Here is a 20,580-nt window from a genome sequence, read left to right on the forward strand (position 1 = left end):
GCTAACAGTTTTGCTTAAATTATTGATGTCCTCATTACTTTGTTAATGCAATAATGCTTACTGGGGTGCCTTGTACTTGGCATCACTGCAAAGATTATAAAATGTGGTCTAGATAATGCTGAGTGGCTAAATTCTTGCTTTCCTTGCAAGACTGCAAAATTGCCTTTTTGTTTGAGAGAGTTTTCCTGTAGTTTTGAAGGAGGAGCTTGATATGAAACTAAACCGTAATTAACTAAACAGTGCTCAACAGAGCGGCAGAATTCTTCCTAAACCTCCGAGGTGCGACATAGCTTACCTTGTGACCTTTTAGCCCGACCAGCTTGTAGATGATAGTGCGCACGGTGCGCAGTGGTGTGTCTGAAGGCCGACCCTCCCAGAAGGATCCCCGGTACGCCTTCAGGAACAGGTGCAGGTCCAACAAGACCATATCCAAGCTAAGCTCGTCCACGATGTTCTCGAGAGAGGACATCATCTTCCATAAGCACTGCAGCCGCGAAGGGAAGGATTACCGTAATTACTCGAATCTAACGCGCACCTTTTTTACGGTCAAGCGAGTTTATAAATCGCATGCGCATTAGAATCGAGTACAAAACAAAAAAAATGAATACGGTCATTCTATTGCCATCGACACTTCAAAAATGGCCGCCCCCTATGTGCGTCGGCATGGCCCACGCCTTCTCTAAGAAGATGCCTGCCGCATGAGAAAAAAAAACGGTTGCCACACCCTTTCTCTCCTTCATTTTGAAAATGTTCTCGGTCCCTAGCGTCACCTGTGGCGGACGGTGCAACAGCGCAACACTTTGCATAGCCTCAAAAACAGTGGTGCACAATTGCAGGTCTCGAACAACTCTCGACTTACGTGCCCCTATGGGCCGCAGATGAAAAACTCTTGGGATAGTATCGCCCGTCGCCGTGATGACAGTGTCGGTCGTGAGCATCACTGCGCGGAGCTTGTTCAAAACTGAAGGCAGGCCAACTCTGCTGGAAGTGTGAGGCATTCCTCAGGCATCTTTCTAGAGGAGGCGTTGGCATGGCGCGTCGGCCATTTCTGCCAATGTGTTTACCATGTGCGGCACTTCATACGTGTGCTGAGGAGTTCGTCGTATCGTAGTGCATTGACGTCGACAGCATAGAAGGGCCGACTCCAAAGACTCGAAGAGTGCACCACTATGCAGCTTTCAAAAGAAAAGTAATCGCGTGTGCAGAAACGGACGGAAATCGGGCCGCATTGCGGTCGTGCGGAGTTCCTGAAACGTGCGTGCGGGACTGGCGGAAACAGAAGCAGAAGATTGTCGACTGCAAAGCTTCACGTAAAGGCTTCAGTGGACCGCAGCAGGGTCGGTTTCCGAAAATTGAAGAGCTGCTCCCCGAGTATGTGCTTGAACAGCGAGCGGCACAGTGGCCCGTGACGACAGAACTGCTCCAAGTGTGAGCTATGCAGTTAGCCTTGGAAAAAGGGCTAACGCGGAGCCAGTTCAAAGGGAGCAGGTGCTGGCTAAGTAACTTTATGAAAAGAAAAGGATTTTTCCTCCGAAGGCGAACGGGCATATGCCAAAAGTTGCCGGAGGAGTACGAAGAAAAGCTCAGTTTTCAGAGGTTCGTCCTCAACTTGTGGCACAACAATGGGTACCTGCTTGGGCAAATCGGGAATGCCGATCAGACGCCTCTGTACTTCGACATGCCTGGCATCACAACCGTCGAGAAGAAGGGGGCGAAACAAGTTCGTGTGCTGACATCGGGCCACGAAAAAACTAGGGTGACGGCAATGCTCTGTTGCACGTCAGATGGTCACAAGCTTCCCCCGAACCTGATATTTAAACGGAAAACGCTCCCGAAAAGAGTCACTTTCCCGAGTGGTGTGATCGTGCGAGCCAACGAGAAATGTTGGATGACGACGGACCCGGTCGCCGATTGGATCCATCACGTCTGGTGGAAGCGGCCTGGCGCCAGTTTGGGCCTGCGAGCGATGCTCGTGCTCGACGCGTTCAGGTGCCATCTCGACGAGCGGATCAAGAACAAGCTCGCTGCGTGCAATACGGACCTTGTAGTCATACCTGGCGGCATGACGTCCGAACTTCAACCGCTGGATGTCTGCCTGAACAAGCCGTTGAAGGACAAGATGCGGGCGCTTTACACCGACTGGCTGATCAATGAACGACATGATTTCACGCCAGGCAACAGAATAAAGTGCGCCTCTCTGCAAGACTTCGCTGCGTGGGTGAAGGACGCGTGGTGTGCAATACCATCAGCCATGGTGATCAAGGCATTCAAGAAATGTGGCATCTCGAATGCCATGGACGGTACCGAGGATGAGATGCTTTGGGCTGTTGACAGTGATAAGGAGTTGTGTGACAGCGACGAGGACTGACCTATTACGCAACTCGTAACGCCGTTGTAGTGGTCTCAATTTTAGCTACAGGGCTGGCTGTTTGACTGTGTTTTATCTTTTGAAACTTCAGTGCATTAAAACCCAAATACTTGTTCTCAATGTGCAAAAGATGACTTCTACGGACTTTTTTTTCTCTCCCGTCAAGGAAAATGGGTGCGCGTTGCAATCGATGTCCTACTTTTTTTTTTTCTTTTTCGTCCTGGAAATCGAATGCGCGTTACAATCGAGGGCGCGGTAGAATCAAGTAAATACGGTAAGTGAGTGAAAGTGAAACGCAAGGGATTGATAGAGAATGGGTGAGAGAATGTTATCAATGGTTCCTGCTTGAGGATACAGTGAAACCTCGTTAAACCGTACCCGCGTAAACAGTAGTTTCGTTTTAAAAGTAGTGAAGTCAAATCCCTGACTCGGCGGCCATTGAACATAATGCATTTTGTATCCGCATAAGCGGTACCAGCTTATCGCGTATGTATCGGTTAATAAGTAGTTTTTCCAATTTTCGTTGCGCACTCGCCGCGGCATGTCGTCTCCCACTGGGCGTCCCGACAGAACAGCAAGCCCCAGAGATCGAAACACGCCTCGCTTGTTTGTGTTGATGATGATGGCGGCTGTGTTGGTGAGCGCCAACTCTTGGATTTTTGTGCAACAAGAAGCACTCAGCTGGCTAGGCTTCTGGTGTTGTCCACGCAATGGGGCTTTGCACAAATACGCAAACACGGTGTGCGTATTTCTTTTCTTTGTTCCTTTGGTGCCGTGCATAGGTGTTCTCTGGTTGATCAGTGCCGTACAGCTCTCTCGCCATTTTTTACGTGTTGTGTATGTGTGCTTGTGCTGCTTCGTACTTGCGCCATGCCGAAGCTGGGACAAAAGTATCGAGTGCTGAAAATAGAGGAGAAATTGGACATAATTCGTGCTATTGAAAGTGGCATGAAAAAAAATCGGTGCTGGCACGCGAAATGCACCTGCCGTTAACCACGGTGTGTGGAATTTGAACTCCAGAGAGAAGTTGCTTGGCAGTGCTGCTGCAACTGTGAACAGGTGCCGGCTACGCGGTTCGGCGTTTTCGGATGTAGAGGAGGTGCTGGTGAAGTGGCTAAAAGTTGCACGGTCAAAAAATCTGCCTATCAGCGGACCCCTGCTCGTGGAGAAGGCCCTGGTTGTTGCCTCGCAGCTCGACCATGACAACTTCGTGTGCAGCAATGGCTGGTTGGCCAGATTTAAGGCGAGGCACAGCATTACCACGAGGGCTGTTTCGGGAGAAGGTGCTGCTGCTGACGTGGATGGCGCAGAGCAGTGGCAAAATGGTCAGCTGAAGAACATCTAGAAAGACTACGCACCTGATGACATCTTTAATATGGATGAATCGGCGCTATTCTTTAAGCTGATACCAGACAAAATGCTCGCGTTCAAAGGCGAGACATACACTGACGGCAAGCATGCAAAAGACAGAATATCATATTTGCAAGATTGTTTCAGCGCGCGAACAATGAAAAAAGGACAGGGAGTCAGACAGGGGACAGGCTTTACATTGTTTGCGCGCCGAAACAATCTTGCGAATATGACTACGCACCAATTAGCCCAAGCTTCCACTCTTGTGAGAGAATATCAGTGGCGTTTTGCGTAAACATGACTGGAACCGACAAAACTCCGCTCCTCGTGATTGGAAAGTCGGCGAAGCCTAGATGTTTCGAAGGTGCCCAGTTGCCATCAGGGGTCATCTATCGCAGCAACACCAAAGCATGGATGACGGCAAAACTCTTTGAGGAGTACGTGCGCCTCATCGATCGTCGTTTTGCGGCTATTTGTTATTTTGTTATTATTTTAGACAAGGCTTGTCACCCTGGGCAACCTGACGGCTGTGAAGTTGGCGTTTCTGCCACCAAACACAACAGCGATTGCCCAGCCCTTGGACCAAGGCATCATTCGAGCTGTAAAACAGCTGTAAAAGAAGAATCTGCTGCGCAGATTTTTTCTCGCCATTGAATGTGGCAAATTATTCTCCATCGACCTGATTGGCGCGATTCACCTGCTCGAATACCCGTGGCGGCAGGTTGAAGCAACGACAGTTCAAAACTGCTTCAAGCGTGCCGACTTCAGTGTGCGCGCGGGCGACGCAGATGACGCCAGTGACACCATCGACCAGACTTCGGACATCATAGACGAAGCTTGGAAAACTTTGCTAGCTGAAGTGCTGGAGTGGCAGGGCGTTACGGAGGGCATTTCTGTCCCCGACTTCAGAGACGCAGACAGCGATGTGCAGACATCTCCGAACATGTCCGACAAAGCCATTGTTGCCTCGTTTGTCGAAGTGCCGCCAAATGATAGTGATGAGGACGACATGGAAAGCGACAACACGGGTGATCCAGGTCCGACAGTGGCCGAATCTGCGCATTGCGTCAGCGTCATGCGGGTGTTTGCCGAGAAGAGGGCGCTGGCGGAAAAGCTGGCTTACAGCATAAGCGAGTTTGAGGCCGCTGTCGTTTCTGCTAGGCCGCCGCGTCGTCAAATGACGATTACAGACTTTGTCACGCGAAGTTAATAAATTACTGCACGTTTTTTGTTCTTTCATCGCACTCCCTGAAGGTTTCTTTTTTTTGACAGGTAAGTGAGCGACCTGACACTATTTCGGTTAAGCAGTACTACCGTTTAGTACGTACTTTTTCAGAGCTCCAGCCAACTATGGTTTAACGAGGTTTCACTGTATTTGCTAAAGTTAGTGATGTAATGAAAAGAAGAAAATAGCTTTGCTGGCCTATGCTTAGCCAAACATGAAACATCCGCAATGTTTCAGAAAGTCTTCAAGGCAGCAAGCTTGTTGCAACCTTGAGGCCTTGAAGCCTCGTTGAAACGTTGGCTCTAGTGACACACAGTGTTCACAAACTTTTCACTTCTTCAAGCTTCCATCACTCCCTGAACTTCTGGCTTGTTGCATACAGAAGTATTGAAAGCCAAGTTTAATTTATAAATACTGTATTTCCTCGCATAAAACACGCACCCCCAACTTCAGTCGCCAAAATTTTGATTTTTTCCCCCGCATAATAAATGCGCTTCCTACATTCGTCCCCTGCAGTCCCGCTAACCGACAACGGGCGCCTACTTACCCTTTGGATCTCTGACGGCTTTTAATTATTATGCCAACCCCACTCCACTACCTCGGCTTGCTCCCTCTCCTCTTCGCGGTTGCCGCATGCCCTATTGTTTTTCTTTCTATACGTACGTGGCACGTCCCCCGTCTTCTTTATCTGTCCTCCACAGCAAGGTTAACGAATGCGAGTGTAGAAACATCACAGCTGATAAACACAGCGAGCGAGTGAAGGTCACAAATCTGCCCACGCGGACCGATGATCACTTCCTGCAAATACAGAACTTTAAGGCCAATGACATGCGTGCTATTTGACAGGATTTGCTCTCGTGAAGGGTTATTCGTCGCTATCGTGTCTCAGATTTCTGGAAAACCAGAAAAAAAAATCCCTTGTCACTCGGAAAAGACCATGACGATTTCCACAACATGGTAGCACCGAACAGAGGTAAAACACAGCACAACATGGACAGCTCGCAGAAGATAACGCCATTAACCACCGAAGATTAGTAAAGTGCAACAAAGAACCTGCTTCCAACCAGTCTACGCGCAAGTGAAAAGCTAAGTGACGCAACTTTTTTTTTTTCTATTACAGCATTTTTCGCTCACGCCAAAAAAGCTATCATAAAATCTGCCCCGCATAATGAACGCACCCTCAACAGTGCTCCAATTTTTTAAGAAAAAAAAGTGCGTTCTTTATGCGAGTAAATATGGTAATAAGGATTAAAACTATTTTCAAACCTCTACATTCAAGAGCATTAAAGCAACTACAGCTCAACCCCTTCATAAACGACATGGATCGGGTAGCAATTCTTGTATCTTAAACAAGGTGTCTCTTATAAGCAGCGTACTACGTATGCATTTTTTTTCTCAAACCCTGTTTCAATGTACGCACACTGGTGTCTCTTACACCCATTCGTTTCTTACATCAATGTTTATTAGACAGGGGTTTGACGGCATAGATTGACAGTTAAAGTAAGCAGAATATGATGTCATGCCACAAAGTAAACAAACTAACGAACCATATTTGATACGACGTTAAGCTTACCTTGACAACCAGGTCAATGTACTTCTCAGATGACTGGGTGCTCACGTTGCCCAAGCAGTCATGCAGGTGCGTTATCAATGCCCTGTAAAACAAGCAAAAAGAAAACAATAGCACAAGATTGCAAAGTCTACAATGAGGAACAAGCAACTGCACAGAAGCCTCGCAGAATCTCTGCTTGTAGAGGGTAGCAGTGCAATACATATTAGACAGAAACATGACTTTCACGCAGTGATAGCTTAGCACCAATAGCCAATATTTCAGTACCAACTTTTCACCTGTGTGTGTATGTGTGTGTTGTGGGAATCGAGGCTAGCTCACCGCCTCTTTCTCAGTTTTCACGACTCGACACGACTCTCCTCTCCTCCGCAGTCATCCGTGCTGGGGGAGCGGGGAGTGACGTATTAACCCCTCGCACCCAGTAGCGGATGTCGAGTGTGTCACCGCGCGCCAAGTCTCCCAGGAGGTTTCACGCGCGCGTGTCGAGAGCGAGAGAAACCGCTCCAGAGAAGACATGGGGGGTAAGCACGCTTTTCTTTTCCGCCCGTCGGCTCCCTTTGTTTGGGGCTCTTTCGGACTTCGCCAACAGAGCCTTGCACCTGCGGCGAACGCTTACCTTATGTCGCCCCCCTTCTGACACTAGGCCGAAGAGCAATACGGTGTTCTAGTGCATGGCCAAGCTACGCATGCCCGTATCTCTTCGAAGCCAAGGCGAGGCGAGGCGAGCGCCTTTGCCCTCGCTCGAACAACCGGACCTTTGTCCCGGTGTCTCTGTGAATCACTTTTACCACGGAGACGTGCTCGCAGCACCCCTATGTAGTACTTCTCGCCCATGGCGTGGATAAGCCCATTTGCCTTTCCGCCGCGCCTTTGCAACGGGCTCTGTACTGCGTTTTTGGTGTTGCCGCAGACAATAAAGTATTGCGACCTTGAGCAGTACTGTGTTCTCACCATGGCGATGTTTGACGCGTGCCTTGCAGCTCGCTAACACCGGACCCACGCTAGTGGCCATAATCCTTTGGGATACGGATACACTACTGTGTGTAAGTGTGTCGTATTTCTCTTATATGTACAGTCTTAATACCTGGTACAATTCTAAAATTATGGATGGCTAATTTGCCTGAGCAGCAACCCTCCCGAGTCTTTTCATTATTGTGAATTGAGACAGTGGTGTTAAGCTATTGTTTGCAGACGTTGCTAGTTTAACGTTTCCATTTATTGCTATAGTCTCGCTTGCCCACTACTATACAAGCGTGCCAATATGTAGCATGAGTAAAATTGAGCAGAAGAGAGTAAAAAAACTTGAAAAGAAAAAGTATGACCTTTAGGTTGTTACCGTAATATTAACTTATTAACAATGTTCAGACGACTTTGCTAGAACCTTGTTTATAAAAGGCAGGAAAACTGTCAAGAGCACAATCTCTTACTCCAAGTTCACCTTTTTGTGTTCATTTAGAAAGACTAAAAAAAAAGAATGCATGGACATAATCAATGAGCATGCAGCAAAAATGCACACCCAAGAACACAGGTGGGATTCCCGTTGCGGATGATGTGGAGGGCAAGGATGTTGACGGTCCGCTGCAGGTGAGGACCATGGCGCAGCTCTGTGATCCGCTTGTCCAGCAGTACCATCAGCAGCTGAGGCAGTAGCTCCTTGAGAATGCCAGTGCTCACACGTCGCCCCAATGTGCGGCCATCAAACACCTGCAAAGAAGCAGGAATGAAAAAAACATCTATTCTTCCATCTCGGGAATGGCTGTTACAGCGCACTCTAAGTAATCAAGTCCTAACATGCTTAAGAGCAGGCACACGGAAGAAGCCAGGCGGAAACTATACAAACAGCAAAGCTGTAACGCACTGCCTCCCATGTGGAGAAAACATTTGTACACAGCACATAACCTCCCATCAGCAAACTCGCCGTTCGTCTTGACACAAACACGCCCTGCAGCATGTTAAATACATAGTAGCCAAAGCACTCCTCGAAACATGCAGCGTTTGTAGAGACAGAGGTTGGCAAGAAGTGCAGGGATTGTAAAGCTTGATAAAGGCACGCACCTGTAGATTTCTGAGATGTCTATATTAGACAACATCTGCGCATGCCTGTAGAACACAAAGTGCCAGCTTGCCCCTCACCAGCAACCCTGGATTCCTATACATAAATAGAAGCATCACTAAAGGTGCCAGTAAACTAAAAGGTGCCATGGTGTCAGAGCAAAGCAGCGAAAAGGGGGGAGGTGAGACGGGCTTTTGAGTATTATCTTTGCTGCAGATTTATTTGCACAGGTTGTGGGGGTGCTGACACCCCCGTGTCAAGTTGTTTCCGCCGCATGGAGCACGTGTCTCGCACAGAAGCCATGTTTCGGAGTCTCGGCTATAGGTGGCGTTATGTTCACAAGCGTTCATCACTGCTATCATCATCATGGTTATATTGGTAGCAGCACCGGTTAACCCTGGCAGCAAGCCTGGGTGGCAGCAGGAGAGAATTGAGCAAGGCCTTTTCTCTAGTGGCGTTTGGCGAAGATGTTTGTCTCTCGCAGTGGGACTCCGGTGCATGGCATGATGGGCCATCTGACGGGGGCCCTTGTGGTGAGTCAAGCGTTGGCGCTGCCTCCTTGTGTTTGTTATGTTGTTGAGTTTTGTGTAATTATGCGTAAGGTTGTTTAGTGTGTGGATCGCAGTTGATTTTATAATAATTCGGCTGATGGTATCGCCGTTTAAAAAGTAGTTAAATGTGTATTGCTTGGTTCGTCCCGACAGTGTCTGCTGTGACCCGCTCGCCACTTTGAGACCTCACACTGGCGCCCAACATGAAGCTCTTGGAGCATCGGACGACAGTTTTTGCGGTTCGGTACAAGCTTTTGTTAGAGCCAGGGTAGAGTAGGCCTAGGGGGACTTCTTTGTTAGCGTCAGCGGTGTGCTTTGCTGAGAGCGAGAATATAGGTTGTTGTGACGTGTTATTATTTTTTTCTGCTCGCAAGTGTTTTTTTTGGTTGTCGTTGGTTTGCGAGAACGTTGTCGAGTATGTGCGAGAGCCATGCGGTATGCATCCTGGGGTGAGCAAAGCTCAGAGCACGTGGATTGACGGCCAAGCCTGAAGCGAGTGAGTATAGAAGCCTCGTGGGTGGTTCGATTTTCTGTAAATAGCTTTTATCTTTTTGTGCTCTGGGAGCCAGGTGTCGTTGCTGTCTGGTATTGCGGCTCAACGCCGATCACTCGGTAACCTGCTGTGTGCGGCTAGCGATAGGGCCACCTTAAAGAGTGGGGGTCTCCTTGCGGCTGCCTCTTCTGCGCCTAGGCTGGGTAGATGCCGGTTGTTGTCAAGCGATTCATTAGGCCTAAGGCGCTACGCAGCTGCCTGTCGCACGTGGCACAACTAGGCGGATCGTGTTGTTGAGGTGTTGCACTCCGATTCGCTCACTTTTTTTTTATCTTGCGATGCACGAGTTAGAAAAAGTGACCTTAGTTTTATTTTTGAGCTGGGCGTCTCGATCGCCACCAATGTATTAGCTAGCAGTACTGGCCATCGTACCACATGGGCGAGGAGCCCGACGCTCCCATCCCTTTGCCATCTTGCATTGTTCTGTCGAGCCTTTTGGAATGAACGCCGCGGGAGTGATGTAACCTGCGGCTGGCTGTCTTCTGCATATCGTCTTCGCCGCTGGTCTGGAATGCGGTCGCGAGATTGAGCATTGGAGATGTCCGAGATCTGTGCAACTGCCTGCAGTCTAGTGCCCTTATGAGCGCTGGTCGCAACCCGAAGACATGTCGGCGCGAGTGAGTTTGTCGCACCGACGGCAACGTTACTGTTGCAGGACCGGTACCGAGGTGAAGTCGTTGAGCCGGACAGTGCAGCAGTGTTGACCGACAGCGGTGCCGTGCACAGACCTTATGTAAGGACATGTGCTGTCATTTTTTGTTAGAGCTTATGCAGCTGATTTCTTTTTCATGTTTTGCTTTTCAGGATATGGTTTGAATTAAGGTTGGGGACATGTGAGGCCGCTGACACCCCCTGTAAAGTTGTTTGCGCCGCGTGGCGCACGTGTCTCGTGCAGAAGCCGAGTCGCAACTATTCAGAGATAGGTAGCGTTCTGTTCGCGAGCGTTGATCAACGCCACCATCATCATGGTTATATCGGTATAGCCGGCGGTGACATCTGGCCGCCAGCCTGGGTGGTGGTGCAGGAGAAAGAAGTGAATAGCGAGTCGTTTTTGACTGTGGCGGTTGTCGCGAATGGCTCTCTCTAATGTGGGTCCCCGGTGCGCGGCGCCACGGGTTGCATGCCGGGAGCCCTCGTGGTGAGTCGAGCGTTGGCAACACCGTCTTGGGTGTGTTATTGTGTTTGTCATGTTTTGGAGTGTTGCGTATTATTGTGTAAGGTGGTTTAGCGTGTGGATCACAATTTATGTTATATTAATTCGGCTGACAATATCGTCGATCAAAGGTAGCTAAATAAGTGTGTGTCGTTTGGTTTGGTCCGACCGTGTCTGCTGTGTCCATTAACTCCAAGGGAGTGACGTTCTGCATATCGAGACCCCAACAAGGTTAACAACTAAAGCAAGGATTTGCACGTTCAGTTATTGTGGATCAACTTTGATTTTTGAAAAAGCAATCCATTTCGCACTGCAACAGGGGCATGAAAACAGATGCAGAACAAATATTCAATCAAGTAACATTACGAGATTACAAGTGTGAGATAAAAAGAGAAAAAAACAGGGTGTTGCAGAGGATGGGCTGAAATTCAGTGATTGGTTGCTTACAGCAACAGTAATCAATTCTTTTTAACAAAGCCTAATATAGTTCTCTAAAAAACACCTTTAACACCAAAACTACAGTAAACCCTCGTTAGCTCGAACTCTTACATTTCGAAATCTCTTTTAAGTGAAAACTTTTTTTCGCCATTCATTAACCTATGATGGGTGCTATATTTTTGCCCCATCTTATCTCGAAACGTTTTTTGGAGGGGATAGCAGATATTTCAGAATTTTAGCCAGGCGGATAGAAGGCAACGTCCACTTCTCCCAACAGAAAACGAGGTCTCCATGCGAATGCTTAGCTCTTGGTACACTGGCCACAGGTGTTAGTGAAAGGCGAATTTTAAATTTTCACCGATGCAGCCGTTTACTATCCGCCTCGTCAAGCAACTGTGGGATTGATCACGTGTGTGCACCTGCCTGCGACTTATGCGCGGTGCGGCGGCGTGTGCAGCGTGCACCTGTCAGTGCCGTCAGTACACAACCCAGCCCCCTTGCATGTGCTAGGGCTGGTATTTGTTTTCCCAACGATCTGTGCCCCATGCACCTCTAGTTCAGTTTTGCCGATTTGTGAGTGGCCTGTGCAACAGATGCCTCCGAACATTGACCAAGATGTCCCGCCCAAAGCAATGTGAAAAACAAGGCAGCCGAAAAACAAAGCAAGTCTTGCATCGCCAAAGAATTCAGCATCCCTTTGTCAACTCTCAAGATCTAATGCAGCGGTGACGACCAACGGCTCATGCGACAAGTTGAGCAAATGGAGAATGCTTTTCTCCAACTGAATGCCAACCCGAAACAGGCGAGCATCACGCATTTTTTTTTATCCACGTTAATATTTTTCCCCAGCAAATTCTTGTGCCTTTACTATGGTAGCTCTGTCGTGCAGTGCAGCTTTTCCTTGCAGCACTGGCTTTTCTTTTACAGTGACCTGGGCAAACACTTTCTGCGTTTCGCTTAACTCAAAATATCACTCGTCTCGAAATTTTCTCTGGATTTGATGGCTTCAACTTAACGAGAGATTACTGCAACTTATTGTTTCACTTTAGTGTTGAACAGTGCATAGCATTCTAACGGCTATATTAATCGCCAATATTTTGTAGACAATGTGTGTGGACCCACAAAAATATATCTGGCAACTTAACCTGCCTTCAAAATCTTGTGCCTGTACTAGAGCTGTGCGAATAGCAAAATTTTAGGCGCAAAGCGAATTCGAATAGCAAAGTGAGATGTGAATCGAATTGGATAGTTTAAAAATATTTCTTGAATATCTTTCGAATACTTCAAAGTGAAAAATTGCAGGGAAAAAAAAGAGTTGATGAGGATTCCTAAGCATATCCTTATGAGACAGCAACAAAAAGTGTTTCTTATGGCTAGGTTGATGAAGCGCTGGGTGGGCAGTGTTTTGCCATTGTCTTATCAAGAATGAGGCAATGACGAGGCTGAATTGTCGTTATGCACATGATTTGGAGCAACCACAGTATTGCGGACAACACTTAACATGCGAAAGGCAAAGATGCTATTTCCTCAGCCTCTCCGCCTCTTTCAACTTCAACGGAAGTCCAAGTGATATGGCACAGAAGTACCAAATCTGCCTCGTAAATGTGAATACATAAGAACATCTGAAATTTTTGAAGTTAAAATTGTTCGGCTTTTAATTTCTCAGCCTTCCTGCCCGAACTTCAGGTCTGAAACAGCATTAATCAAGATTACACTACTGCCACATTTGTCATCTCTAAGAGCCCGAGACTAGGGGCCCCTCCCACCTGCTTCTAACCCTTATTTTTTTTTTTTTCTTGAGTCAATACATCAACGATCATAACAGAGCCTGAAAGGCAGCTTTGCCGCAATACGAGAGTGTAATGGGGGTGAAGCTTATTAAAACTCTGAAGGAGCCACCGCCAATCGGATGACCGAATTTTTCGGGACGTTAGAACAGTTAGAAAAGTAAAACTTGTGTGACAATCAAATCAAATGGCAAACATTACTAAAGAATATTTGAAATGTCAAATATTCACACACCTCTAGTCTATTCCTTTCAGACTACAACATTCAGTGCCTGTACAGTGGAAACAATGCAACCAACCTTAAGGAGCACAGCTCCAATCCGGCTGTACAGCTCGACAACGTCTGCCTTGGCGATACAGTCGTCTGTTATGTGCTTGGTGTAGAGCAACCGGTACTGTAGGGACAACATGTTTACCAGCTGGTCGGCAGAGCCCAGCAGCGCAGAACCACTGTCGGTACTAAGCACTGTGTCCAACTGCAAAGAGAAGAGGGCATCATGCAGTGATGGAAGAGCCTTTTTACTTTCTGAAGCATAATTTAGAGCAGGAAAAGGACTGTTTGGGAGCAGCTATAGGTGTTTTCGGGGCAGAAAAAAAATGTTGGTTCAGAGCAGCTATTGGTGTTTTAGGAGCAGATACAGAATTTGCCATACATTAGTTGGGGTTCAGAGCAATGTCAAAGCATCTCGTAAATACTGATATTTCTTATGAAATATATTTAACAATCAATGTAAATTTCATGTAGCAAACAATGGCAGGTTGTCAAAAATGCGCTGTGAAATGAACTACAACTAAATATACTAGTATTGGTGGCAGAAATCATATCAAACTGGAAAAGCTGAGCACCACATTTTAGGAGTGACCACAGTCCTACGTATATAACTGTTGCCAAATGAGCATAAAAGCAATTCTGCTCATTTTCACATTTCACCACATTAGCCTGCATGTCTAGCTGAGAAGGAACAACACCCCAATGAGCTATATGCTCACTATGCCAATTCTTGTTGCACATATGAAATCAGAGCTAGTAATGCTGCACAATAGTAGCACACTAGCACCACACTGGGATTCTTTTCACACACAGATTCTTTTCAGTTTCTTTTCACCACACAGATTCTTTTCAGTTTCCTGAATCAACGTGTGAATTCCATGAACAGTCGGCTGAAAATGTTACACCTAAGTATTTATAATGCGATTTTTGTGTTACTATACTATTACAGATTACATACTCTGAAGCTAACTTGGTTTATTTACGCGTGAAAGTAACATGAATGTATTTATTGGCATTTAATGTCATTTTCCACCTTGAACACCACTCTTGGATGCGCGATAAGTGCTTTACCTTCGCTGCACGCTCGAGGCACCCTAACGCAGCGCCTCAAGAATGCCATTCACTGATGTTCTTGCGCAAAAGATCAAATAAACGTTTTGTTCGCTCGGAGAGTCAGTCAAACCATAAAAGTTCGTCATTCTCATTCTCTCAATGTCGTTCTGGAGCAGGATGAATTATTGCCTATATCGAACAGTTCTTATATCACACTGGAAAGCACATAGATTTTTAATTTTTTTATTTCAGACGATGTTTGATGTATAATGGATAGATTGAACTCTGCCACGCCAAACTGCCCGTGCTCCATTGACAGGTGGCGAGCTTTCTCGCAACACTCTTGAAACTAGCGGCAGCGCGGTGGGCATTTACAACCACTGCACACATCGATGGCGCCGAGAGCACCACTTGAACGTAGCGGCGTGCGCACGCCGCATTCTTGCAGCGTCGACGGGTTGACATATTGCACTTGTTGGACTAGCTCCTCCCCGTCGTCGCATCGATCGTTGTGCTCGTAGCCTCGTCTGGCCTCGTTGTGTTCGTGTGTGTGAAGTTAGGCTTGTCGCACGTCATCGTGCAACGATGGCTGCAAACACTAAGAAATGGACAAATCTGACTTTTGCTGCTAAACTAGAAGCAATCAAGCGCGTCGAGGATGGCGAGAACTGGAGCGTCGCTGAAGCGTTTGGCATAGAACGCAGCACATTGAGTATTCTCCTCAAAGACAAAGGCGACATAAAGGCCAAGGCCGAAAAGAGTCGGCGCTCCGGCGCACGGCGTGTACACAAAGCTGCCTTCGAAGATGTTGAGAAGGCGCTTCACAAGTGGTTTATAAACGCAGGGGCCTGAACTATTCCTATATTGGTACCAATCTTGCAACAGAAGGCACAGAACTTTGCATTCAATCTCGGCGCCGAGAATTTTAGTGCGAGCAGCAATTGGCTCCAACGATTCAAGACTCGCTTCGACATTGTTGGGAAGATGGTGTCGGGAGAGAGTGAGCACGGCAATGAAGAAGAAATTCAGAAGTGGCTTGATCACTAGTGGCCCAAAGTTCTCGCAAAGTATGAGTCGAACCAAATTTTCAATGCTGACGAGACGGGCCTATTCTGGCAAATGCTGCCGCGACAAACGCTGGACACTCGCGGGGACAAGTGCCACGGGGGCAAGCAAGGCAAGGCCCGTGTGACGATCTTATTGGCTGCCAATATGGATGGAAGCACGAAGCTGCGGCCACTTGTAATTGACAAGTTTCAAACCCCAAGGTGCATGCAGAACTGCCCCAATATTCCGGTGTCTTATGCCTGAAACAAGTCGTCGTGGATGACGAGGGATACGTTCGTCAAGTGGCTGAAGGCATGGGATTCGGACCTGGCGCGTCTAGGAAAGAAGGTATGCCTTATTGTCGACAACTGCATGGCACACCACACCGATGCCCAGCTGAGCAACGTTGAAGAAGTATTTCTGTCACATAACACCACTTCGAAGCTGCAACCGTTGGATCAGGGCATATTCGCACATTTAAGCCAATCTACAAGCGTGGGTTGATCGAAGTCTTGCTTGTCAAGCTATGGATGGGCCAAGACCTGAAGATCGATCTTTTGGGCGCCATCCAAATGCTGAAAGCATCGTGGGATAACGTCAAGCAGTCGCTGGTTGCACTGACGAGGCATCAGTTAGAGAGCGAGCTCGCCGAAACGAGGAGCAAGCTGGAGAGCTTTGTTGGTACCTAGCAGCAAAGCATGTGCATAAACGACTTTGTATATGAAAACGTTGCCGAGATGGATTCCGCAAGCGCTGACGATGCCCCGCTCCCTACATTAGCCGAGGTCATAGCTCCTCTGGCCATTGTGTGCCGCCACTGCGGCACGATTGAAGGCACCGGCTTATCACTCGTGGATCGCCTGGATTACGTTGAGGATGCAGTCATGAAACACGCCATTGCCGACAAAAAGCGGCCTACCCTTTTTCAGCATTTTAAGCCAATGCAAAGAATGCTTTGTTTGAATCCTCAACTAACTGCACCACGATTGGTTCAGTGATCATTTTCCACAAGTTTGTGACGCATTTTTTACTTTTTTTTTTATATCGAATTCTGGATATATCTATTTTGCAATCGCCGGGCTGTTCAATATATCGAGGTTCGACTGTACAAACAAAAATTGCTGTTTGGAGCAGCGCTTCAATTACTGGTCATGATGTAAGAACAGTGTGCAACAAAATCAATGTCCCGGAGCCATGTTGTACAAAAGTAATCAGTTGCATTGAAGTTCCCAGGTATCAATGCTTCTCAAGCTCAGCTCATATTTATACATGTAGTAGAGAGAAATCTAAGTAAGACTGAACTTCGAACTACTAGGTAACTGCAACTGCTTTGTTGGTCAAGGCTAAGTTAAAAGATTAAACAGAATAGAAGGACAAGTGCCAGAAATTTGTCCTTCAGAAAACCATGCAACGATTACTTAAACTGATATTTCTCACTTCTATATACTTTTTTTCTTTTTAAAGAGAGACCCTGCAACAAGTAGCTATCAAACGGCTTCATTAGGGACCCGTAAAAACTTGCAAAGCACTCTGACACACGCACAAGAAAGAGACACGCGAAGGCAAGCATTTGTCTTCATGCGACTGTTCTTCGTCCATGTGCCAGAATGCACTGCTAGTTATATTGAATTTCACTAAATAGCCCAGTCGAGAACATCGATACAGTTCATTAAGGAAGTCGATTGCCTTGCGAATCAACTGCCGTGCAAAATTTTTAGAATACACGAAGTAAGAGCGGAGTTGGATAGTTGCTGCGTGCTACAATTGCTTTCTCTGTTTTCTCATCCCAACGAGTGCACTGAAAGCTAAGTGGGAGGAATAGTATGGGAAAAAACAAACAAAATGATGTTGCATGCCTGTCATGATCTGAATGCACAGCAATCTTGCAGTGGGATTGCACGGGCAGGCATGTGGCCGCTTTAGTAACTATGAAGTTCACGCTGCTCAAATCGGCTGATGGTCGTGCAGTTGGGGACACTGCGCAGTCATATGGCATTATTTGAAGAAAGAAGAGGGAACAATTTATAGTTGACTGAAAATGAATTGCGAAATGCTGCTTGGTGTGCTATAATGCAATGTTTGGCTATTGTGTTTTCGTTGGTGTCTACTAGTGTTTTCTGATCATGCTGAAAATGTACTACAGGGCCCTTTTTACAAGCCCAGGCTGAAAGATTAAGATTTGATGCACTACCAGCCATAACATAGCACATGACGAGAATTGAGCATTCCACCTTTGTGGAACTTGATACATGTATGCCCTCTGTACAGTAGAAGTCACTTTATCGAAAGGCAATCAATCTTAGCTGGGGAACTGTTGGCAGGCATATTTCAGGCAGAGTAGGTTTTTTTTTTAAATCTGAGAACATACTGTTGTAGACACACTATCAATAGCGGGAACAAAGCACTTTGATGAGCAATGTTACATGCAGCGTACCTCTCCCAATCCTTCGAGCACAACGGGAATCTCCTGCGACGACAACCGCGATATGAGGAGGCCCAGGGAATCAGTGTCGAGGGGCAGCCTGCGAGCATGGCTGGGGGGGCTGGCACTTTTCTCGAGACATCTGTAAAGGAACGAGCGAATTGAGGAAGAGTTGCAGGCACTTGTGAAGTGAAACAACCACAGCAATGCAACATCTGCAGAGGCTGAGAAGAGCAAAGTGAATATATACTAGCGCGAACATATTAAATGAATAATTTCAATTAGAATTTATTTAGAAAGAACAGAAAACTTCAGGAGAAAGCACAAAGCCCAAAACATACTCATCCGGTCCCACTTTATCCTGTCGAACATAGGCACAATTCTTCATGCTGCCATGCATTCTCTCCCCACTTTATGAGGGTTCCTTTAGTATCGGGAATATTGCACTTGTGTCGTCCATGCATTCTTTCCGGTCCCCACACAGCCACCAAGCAAGCTACACACTGTACAGTACACCCGTATTTCATATCAGATTAAGAAACACTATTAGGCTACTGCTCACAGCCAGGTGCACTTACTACATCAAACGATCTTTTTGCTGAACTTTAGAATACACATCTACATGTGCATAGAGAGCAGGCTAACTGAATGAGCAAGTGGGCCTAGATCTCTAAAGCTACAAGAATCAGCTCGCAGTGAAGACTGAACATATTGCATTAATATTACAGGCCACTCTTTCATACTAGTACACAATACGAAAAACTTGTCAGCACAGTCTGTGCTAATGAGCTACTGAGCCTGCTGTGTAAATAGGTCAGTGTTTAAATCTTTTAGTAGAATGTTGTACAATGAAATCTCCCCAACTTAAAAATTCACAAATTGAACCGAAAGTTCTTAATTGGTTGGTTTGGTACATTGTCAATTAAAAAGAATTATCACCAAATGGAACTAAAATCTCCACAACTCTCGACTAAACTGCAGGAGCCTGAATGATTTCTCCAAAAGAGAAACAATGTGAAACATATTCTTGCGACAACCAGAAAGCCATCTCCAATAAGCAGTGAAAAAGACTGTCCCACCGCCATGATGGGCTGTGCGCGGGAGTACAAAGGCTAAGGGCTAAGGGCAGTACAAAGGCTAAGGGTCAGTGCATTTTCGAGGGGACGTGCCAATTCGCACAGCCCAAGGAGGGCTATGGCGGCACCCAGGGAGGTGTTTATGAAAAGGTCAAGAAGTTTTATATATTTTTTTTAACACGAAAGTGTTTTATGCCACCAAGGCTGCAGCGACTTGCTTCTGTCCCGGAAATGATGGAAAGAAAAAGTTCTATCAACAGGAGTTGTACCCACAATCTCTCCTTCAGTCACAACAGATTCCAGGCACGCTATCCACTGTGCCATGGTCCCACACTGCAGAGGCTTTATAATCGCACCTTTCATATATACACCCCTTTTCTCCGACAGTGCTCTTGTTCGACGGGGTGTCGTGGCCTCTGTGAGTGGCAAAGTGAAGCAACGCATCATGACCGTGGCCTATGTCATTAACTCTTGCAATGCACCATTGCTGCGCACCTATCCCATTCGGCCGCATTTCTAATGCAAGAAGTGCAATTTTATCAACGCTCCAACACGCCTAGATGTGGCCACCTTAACCCAAGCCTCAGCCACACTTGTAGCATTCATCCATACTAAAAGTAACGCTGCGCGAGGCACGCATCCATCACCTGGCTTTAACACAGTGGTCCCCGCTCGCGCTTGTCCTGATAAAAACCGCAGCCGAGCTAGAGCATAGATAAACATGCGTCACATAAACACGCGTCGACGTGCATTCTCCACCTGCGAAGCACTGCAATTGTGAGACGCAAAGGAACAAAAACAGCATTCCAGACAACTGAAACAGCTGCAGGCTTTCTGAAAGGAGTCTATCTATGATCACATTACTGATACATAATAAGGCATGTATTCAGAGCACGTTTCGGCTCAAGAGTGAGGTATCATTGTGATATTGCATATGAAGAAAATTGCAGCCTACATAACTAATTTTCAAAATAGGTGCTAGATATACACTCAAACCTCGGTAGCAAACCAGAACATAATGAAATATCGGTCATTATAACGAAGTAAATGTTATAACAAAGTAAATGAAGAACAGTCTTACAATAAATATAGCAGTAGGAATATACTTTCAGAACGAATTTCCCGATATAACAAATTTATTTTAGTGAAAGATGTAACTTTGTTATAATGAACTTTCAGAGTAGAAGATATTCCTCAAGAAAATTAAAGTGCATCGATTTAGTATGCTTTTTTTTGCTTCCCTATCACGTAGACAATTCACCAATGATGTACTTGGACAGTTTCTTCTGGTTCCATGAAACCCGAATTAATGAGCTTTTACTGTAACAGAGAACAAGATGGCAATGCCAGCCTTTGGTAAGTGGGCTTGCCTGCGGGGCGGCAGCTGAACGGACGGCTCCGCCAGAATGGCGTCAACATCCACCTCTTGAATGCCTGAAGCTTTGGACGGCGCCACCGCTGCTTGCTCCAGCATGCGTTCCAAGTCTGAGCTCAGCGTGACGCCCAGTGACCGCGGACGTGCCCCAGAAGGAGTGCCACTCTTGGGACGCCTGCGCCAACGTAAACGTGGACAAGACGCCACTGCAGTAGCTAGCAGTTGCAAGGGTCCACAGCACGCACCACTCTTACAATGCACCCTCTATAGAGTACAGTAAAATACTTG

At 46.7% G+C, this 20,580-nt stretch overlaps 1 protein-coding gene across 2 annotated transcripts in view; it reads right to left on the reverse strand.

Annotated features, from left to right (window-relative positions):
* Window positions 1-20,580, reverse strand: part of LOC119170437 (cytoskeleton-associated protein 5) — a 94,714-nt gene that overhangs the window by 21,239 nt on the left and 52,895 nt on the right. For both annotated transcript variants that reach the window (XM_075875439.1, XM_075875441.1), the window contains exons 22-27: window positions 20,288-20,467; window positions 17,854-17,983; window positions 13,348-13,524; window positions 8,030-8,217; window positions 6,517-6,598; window positions 296-484 (exon numbers count right to left, since the gene is read on the reverse strand). In XM_075875439.1, the coding sequence (XP_075731554.1) occupies window positions 296-484; window positions 6,517-6,598; window positions 8,030-8,217; window positions 13,348-13,524; window positions 17,854-17,983; window positions 20,288-20,467 (946 nt within the window). The remainder of the gene's footprint in view (window positions 1-295; window positions 485-6,516; window positions 6,599-8,029; window positions 8,218-13,347; window positions 13,525-17,853; window positions 17,984-20,287; window positions 20,468-20,580) is intronic.

This window comes from Rhipicephalus microplus, chromosome 2, assembly GCF_043290135.1.
Source record: "Rhipicephalus microplus isolate Deutch F79 chromosome 2, USDA_Rmic, whole genome shotgun sequence".
Lineage (NCBI taxonomy): Eukaryota > Metazoa > Arthropoda > Arachnida > Ixodida > Ixodidae > Rhipicephalus > Rhipicephalus microplus.